The sequence below is a fragment of the Mastomys coucha genome, unplaced genomic scaffold (genome assembly GCF_008632895.1).
Source record: "Mastomys coucha isolate ucsf_1 unplaced genomic scaffold, UCSF_Mcou_1 pScaffold22, whole genome shotgun sequence".
Taxonomy (NCBI): domain Eukaryota; kingdom Metazoa; phylum Chordata; class Mammalia; order Rodentia; family Muridae; genus Mastomys; species Mastomys coucha.
The window spans coordinates 210,399,633-210,406,719 of record NW_022196905.1 but is presented as its reverse complement, the minus strand read 5'-3'; the positions used below and the strand labels follow the sequence as shown (position 1 = coordinate 210,406,719).

General features: G+C 49.7%; 1 protein-coding gene across 1 annotated transcript in view; it reads left to right on the top strand.

Moving 5' to 3' along the window:
• The first annotated feature begins 5,781 nt into the window (after positions 1 to 5,781).
• The window catches only part of Bst2 (bone marrow stromal cell antigen 2), a 4,021-nt gene continuing 2,715 nt past the window's right edge, over positions 5,782 to 7,087 (top strand). The window contains exons 1-2 of the mRNA XM_031342983.1: positions 5,782 to 6,232; positions 6,968 to 7,043. Coding sequence (XP_031198843.1) covers positions 5,942 to 6,232; positions 6,968 to 7,043 — 367 coding nt within the window. The 5' untranslated portion in view covers positions 5,782 to 5,941. The remainder of the gene's footprint in view (positions 6,233 to 6,967; positions 7,044 to 7,087) is intronic.

Sequence of the window (7,087 nt, the reverse complement as noted above, 5' to 3'; positions counted from 1 at the left end):
CCTGGTCTACAGAGTGAGTTCCAGGACAGCCAGGGCTATACAGAGAAACCATGTCTCCAAAAACAAAAAACAAAACAAAACAAAAAAAATAGAACCACAATTGTATTAGTATCAGGGTCTAGAAGTAACCTTGTGACATCCGTCTTTTTTGATTGTCTTAGTGTTAGGGTCTAGGAGTGACCTTGTAACATCTGTCTGTCTTTTTTGCAGAGATTGGCAGTATTTTCCAGACACAAGGCAATTATTTATGATTTACACTTCCTCTGCTTATTTTAGCTTTAGGTTTTAGCTTACACAAACATGTGGTTAATACATCTGGACATGGTCAGGGTCAAGGACAACCCCCAGACTGTTGCCAAGACAGGTGTGGCTATTAACAGGTGGGAGACTGAGTGTCTAGGCAGGTACAAAACAGTTAGAACAAGAAAGTGACACCTTAATCACTTCAATAGGCACAAATCGAGGTCCACCAGGCTACAAGATGCCCTGCCTTAAACAGACAGCAAACAAACAAAACCCCAACAAAAATAAATAAATAAATAAAGCCCAACAAAACAAAAAGATACTTTAAGTATTGGCAAAAAGGAAATAAACCAAAAAAAGAAAAAAAAAAGAGGAGAAAGAAGAAGTTTGAAACACTTTCAGTTCTAGGATTTTGACCAAAGAAATTATTGTGGCTATGCAGCTGTTGACTTAAATAACGAATAATATAGACCTGAAATGAGTGAATATAGTGAAAGCCAGTTCACTAGCAAATTATGGGGTTTTGTTATTGTTTTGGTTATTTTTGTTTGTTTAGGTTGGTTGGTTTTTGAGGCAGGGTCTCTCAGGTAGCCCTGGCTATCCTAGAACTCACTATGTAGACCAGGCTACTCTGCAACTCACAGAGATCTACCTGCCTCTGTAAGCTTTATAGTTCTTTTAGAGTGAGGGAGCCTCTTTCCTATGACCTGCAGGTGGGATGCAGAGCTTATCGGATATGAGGCAAGCACCGGCTCCAGGCTCCGATCCTCACCCTGGGGTATATTTCCATTTATGTATTTGTTACTATTTTTTAAATTTTGTTTTATTGATTCTTTGTGAATTTCACATCATGCACCCCAATCGTGGGGTTCCACATTTTGCCCCACCCCACAGTTGGGGTGTGGAAATTTCTCTTGGGCAGGTGGAACGCAGAGATGCTGTCCCGTGCTGGGCTCGAGGGAAGGGAAACAACAATACACGGCTCTGGGGGTGGGAAGTCACAGCCTAGGATGTGAGAGGCCGAAGCTGAGGTTCCCTGACTCTTGGGAATCCAGTCTCCTCTGGAAACCCCACAGAATCTGGAACGAACGAGGCTCTCCAGCCTGCGGGGAGGCCGGGCCAAAGGTTCTCACACTCCTGGACATCCAGACACCACTGGAAGTCACGGAGAAGCAGAGAATGGAAGGTCAGGGTCCATGCTCCTGTGATGAGGAGCTCAGCTGATTGGCCAAAGTCCTTAGTTTAGCAGCAATAGTCTTGGGGCACAGAGAGGGCTTCTGCGGGGCACCTAGAAGACTGCAGCTCTGTAGACAAAGGCCTTCTCCATGCTCCCCACTGTGGTTCTTGATGAAAGAGACAGTCCTTGGTTCCAAACTGTTTATTGAAGGTTCATCATGGAAAATGGGCGCATAGCACCTCCTCAGGGTGGACCAGAGATTAAATACCTTTTAATCCCAGCACTTAGGAGACAGAGCAGGAGAATGTGTGAGTTCAAGCAGGATGTGGTGGTGCACACCTTTAATCCCAGCACTTGGGAGGCAGAAGAAGGTGGATCTCTTTGAGTCAAAGGCTAGCCTGGTCTACATACCTGCCAGAGCTACATAATGAGACCTGTATCAAAAACAAACAAATCCAGATCTATTTAAAAAAAAAAAAAATGTCCCTTCATGCTGAGTGTTGGTGAAGAGACACGGGAGGGAAGCCTGTCTCTGTGCATGCCTGCTCCTACTCAGGGCTAGAGGAGTCAGTTCTCCTTTCCGCCCCTCTTCATAGATGCCTCTGGCCTTTGGAGAAGGCAAAGAGGCCCAGCCTAGCAGCGCCAGAATATTGCAGTTCCCTCTTTCCGCTTCCAGTGCCCTTCCCAGCCTAGAGCAGGCTGAACAGACCTTAAGCGCTTGACACAACAGACCTTAATGACCTAGATAGAGTCATCTGCCTTGGTTGCAACTTCCCACAGGAATTTAGAATAGACTGCCAGCAGAGCTTGCTTTGCAGCATAAGCCAGCCGAAACAAAGGGTGGGTCCGTGGGTTTTCCCTATATAAACGCAGTGCTGAATATTAAACTTGGAGCCTTGATCAGAGCCTTGTCTTGGCTTCATTTATCTCTCGCCCCCCCTTTTGTCTTTATAATTTCCAGCCCCCCTTTCAGGTAAACCCAGTTCATCCTTGGCTGCTGGATGGCTACAACTCCCAATTCCCCTGAAGACCCCCGCGGTGTGTGTGTGTGTGTGTGTGTGTGTGTGTGTGTGTGTGTGTGCAGATGCCAGCCTTGGGAACAGACCAAAGCAGCACACCCTAGCGTCCACATCAACAAGACTCACACTCCCTGTGATTGACAGCTGACACTTCTCCAGTGCAGACAGCTCCTGCCCTTGAAGGAAGCAGGGACCAAGATCCTTGAAGTGTTAAAAAGCCCACTCTTCACTCTTCACCGGTCAGTGGTGGCGAATGCCTTTAATCCCAGCCCTTGGGAGGCAGAGGCAGGTGGATTTCTGAGTTCAAGGCCAGCCTGGTCTACAGAGTGAGTTTCAGGATAGCCAGAACTATACGGAGAAACCCTTTTGTTTGAAAGACAAAACAAAACAACAACAACAAAAAGCCCGCCCTTGGACTATGGGAGAGGGGCAATTAAGTGTTCCCAGACAGCTGTGACCTGTTTGTAAAAATACATTAGCTTCAGGACAGCCAGGGCTATACAGAGACATCCTGTCTCAAGAAATAAACAAAACAACAGCAACAAAAACCTGAAAACAATACATTAGCTTCTGATAGTATATTTTTCCTTCCCCCCCCCCAGGTCAGGGAAGGGGGCAATCAGTGGGGGGGGGGGTCAAGAAGGTCCCTTTTCAGCTTCAGGGTTCCGCCCTGCTGATGTAATTAGGTTTGAAGGATGGCACTCCCTTACCACCTCCCCAAAGTAACCCCAAAGTTTGGGTATCCCAGCTTATGCAGATGCACATACCCCCTGGGCGAGAGCATCATTCTTAGCCCTTGGAGTAGGGAAGGCTTGCAATCATATAATAAAGACTCTCTTCGTTCTTGACTCGGACTCACAATTACTGGCATTCTTCTGGGGTTCCTGAGAACGGGCATAAATTTGGCATTTCATCTAGGCTCTGCCCCACAGTTACCTGGCAACAGCCAGGTGTATCTGACTCACTATAAAAAAAGGCTGCTTAAGCCAGGCAGTGGCCAATCCCAGCACTTGGGAGGCAGAGGCAGGCAGATCTCTGAGTTCGAGGCCAGCCTGGTCTACAGAGTGAGTTCCAGGACAGCCAGGGCTACACAGAGAAACCCTGTCTTGAGAAAAAACAAAACAACAACAACAACAAAAAGAGGCTGCTTGCCCTCTCCTCTCTTCTCTCCTCCTCTAGATCTTGCTCCCTTACCCTCTTCCCCGCTTCCCTTCCCCCTCTCCCCTCCCCCTGCTCATGGCAAGCCTCTATTCCTCTGTCTTTCTCTGTCTCTACTATGCCATCAACTCCCCTCCCCATACCCTGAATAAACTCTATTCTATACTATACATACCATCGTGTGGCTGGTACCTTGGGGGTGGGTGGGAAGGCGTGCATCAGCCCGGGCTTGCAGAAGCACCTTCTTCCCCCACACCATACCACACCCCCACCAAACATATCCCTGGCTTCTTTTTCTTTTTATAAAACACAATACTGGTCTTCACAAGGACAGAAAACGTAATCTCTCCGTATACTAGTGCTGACTTTGGCCACACAGTTTCAGTCCTGAAGAGACCCCTTGACTAAATGTGGTCTGCCCTGTATGTCCTCAGTAAAGTCTCCCAAAGTCACCCAGAGCCCCCAAAACTGACCATTTTCTCCACCATAGAAACAGTTGTGTAATTGGAGCTTGGCGGTGCGCACACCTATCGACCATCTTTTGGGAAGGTGAGACTGGAGTATTGACACAAATTCCAGGGAAGCCTGGGCCACATAGATAGCTGGCAGAAATGAGGAATGAAGTGTCATGGCAAAAGCAGACACATGCTCACGATGATCATCAGTCTCCCCAGGGATTTAGAGATTCACCTGAACATTGCTAGCCTATAATTATGTTTTTGTTTGTTTGTTTTGTTTTGTTTTTGTTCTTTTGAAACATGGTTTCTCTATATAACCCTGGCTGTCCTGGAACTCACTCTGCAGACCAGGCTGGCCTCGAACTCAGAAATCCACCTGCCTCTGCCTCCCAAGTGCTGGGATTAAAGGCGTGTGCCACCACCATCCAGCTAGCCTATAATTCTGACCACCTGTTTATGAACCTCAAAGGACAGGTCACGTCAGAGAGCCAGGGCCATAGGAGTTGCATGCTGAGAAATGGTCACAAATGTGTGTCACATAGCTGGCCAGAGAGCCACACTACAGCCACTGCTGGGACACAGTCTGCCCACAAGGCTGGAAAGATGGTTGCCCCGATAAATAAGCTTTGGGGGGTGGTCTCAAAGGTCACAGCCCCTCATTACAGGACAAATAAATAAGTCCTTTTGGGAGGTGGTGGAGGATCATTGCCCCCCCCTTACTCCTTGGAGGCTGGGCAGCCATAAAGGGGGCTTTCAAGTAGAGGGGAGCTGGTCTGCTGCTTCAAGTACCTCATCAAGCTTTCTGGGAGCCCCTACAAGGCAACAAATGTTTGGAAATGACCCATCGAGTCAAAATTGGGTTGCAGTCAGGGTGTGCCTGAAAAATCGTCTGGAAAAGTATGCAACCCTGTTCCAGAACTGCCAGTCTGCCTCCCTTGGCCAGACAGGAAGTCCCTTCCAGCCCCCACAGAAGGACCTCTCTCCTAGTGTCTCTTTTGGGGTTTGGTTTGGGTTTGGGAGGTATATATCCAGGCAGGGTCTCATGCAGCCCCCGCCCTCCCCCTCCCCGCCTCCAATTGTCCTTGATTTCCTATCCTTCTGTCTCTACCTCCTGAGTGCTAGAATGGCAGGTGTGCTCCACTACTCCGGAATCCTCCCTGGCTATGCTGAATGTCCTGAATGGTACCCAACATCTTTCCTCAAAACACCATGCTAACTCCCAGGTTACTTCATGTCACTGAGGGCCGGGCCAGGCCCTCTCTGAGTGCCTGGTGCTCACTGCAGCACAGAGTTTGCTGTACCCGGGTGGCAGGTGTTCCCGCCAGGATGCTCCTGATGCTGGGACGCGCACCTTTCCTTCCTGGCCGGGCTCTCTTTCCTTCCCGCTGCTCTGCAGCCACTATTCACAGACTCTCAATAGTTCTCACGATTCTTTCGTGAATCAAGGGGATACAAAAGTCACCACCACGGACACCCCTGACCTCAAACCTTTCAGTCTTAGTTCCCCTACTGGGAGAGCAAACTGACAACCACTAGGGACAGTCACCGTTCAGCCAAGTCCCAAGCCCACACGCACCAGGCACCTGGTAACTGGCCAGCGAAGGCCAAGAATTTGAGTTGAGTTCCAGAAGTTTCTCTTGCTTCCGGGGGCATTCCACAGCAGCTTCCCCTCCCAAGGCCGGGATAAATACCTCTCCTGTCAGGAAAATGAAACTGAAAGGCTGCGGTTTCAAATTTGCAGGCAGCCATTCCGCTGATCTAAGATTGGCTAGGACTCTGGAACTTGCTATTTGTTAGAAGCATCGGTGGCGGGGCGGGGTTATGATAAGGGGCGTGGCCTGGACCGGGTACCCGAGCCCTCTGAAGCTCTAGGATCGACGGACCACATGGCACCCTCTTTCTACCACTATCTACCGGTGCCCATGGACGAGATGGGGGAGAAGCAAGGATGTGGCACCCGCCCGCGGTGTCTGGTGGCCGCGATCTTGATGGTCCTGCTTGGGGTTACCTTACTCACCCTGACAATCTACTACGCCGTCACAGGGAACTGTAAGGACGGGCTGTGGGCGCAGGATGAGTGCCGTAACACCACTCACCTGCTGCAGCTCCAGCTCACCCGCACTCAGGACAACCTGCTGCAGGCTGAGACGCAGGCAAACTCCTGCAACCGGACCGTGGTAAGGCTGGAATCCGCCCCGTCCAGTGCCCCAAGTGACTCGGGGGAGGCTTTGAAACCGCCAAGCAAGTCCCCAACCCCTACCCCCGAAGGCCAGCTAGTAAGGATTGTGAAGGCCTGGGAGACCTTAGAACTCCCTACAGCTCTGCAATCAGGGACCTCAGTATACTCCCTTCCAGGACTTGGTGGGTCTCCAAATTTTGTGGAGAGTGCTTGAGTTGGAGAGCTCAAAACTGATTTAGGGACCAGCATTGGGCTTCACAGGGACGTCACTCAGGCCTGATTGAATTTATTTTATTTTATTTTTTGAAACAGGGTCTCCTAAATAGCTCCGGCTGTCCTGAAAGTCATCTGTAGACCAGGCTGGCCTCAAATGCTGCCTTTCAAGTGCTAGGATTAAAGGCATGAGCCACCACACCTAGCAAAGTATTGAAACTTTTAATATGTCCCTGAGAGACCTTGTCCCGGCAGCCCGGTTCTGCTGTGTGTTTAGCAGGAGAATATCTGGAACTTTCTACTAGGGGTTAGCTATGAAGAGTTCTCAAACTCCCATGTGGGCGCTTAAAATTGCCATTTTGGAGATGACACCTTGTAGGGCTGGGTGGACACAGACAGTGTTGGAGGGGAACCTGAAAGGGGCTTTGCTTGAGTATAGGGTCTCAGATGAGTTGGCCTGGAAGTTTTCTAGGGGCCAGGACAATAGCCAACCCATATTTCCTATGCTTTTCCCACTCAGGTGACCCTTCAGGAGTCCCTGGAGACAAAGGCAGCTCAAGCCCTGGAGCAGCAGGCCCGCATCAGGGAGCTTGAGAGTGAGAAGGGGGGGAATGGAGAGGGTAGGGGAAGGGGGGGAGTA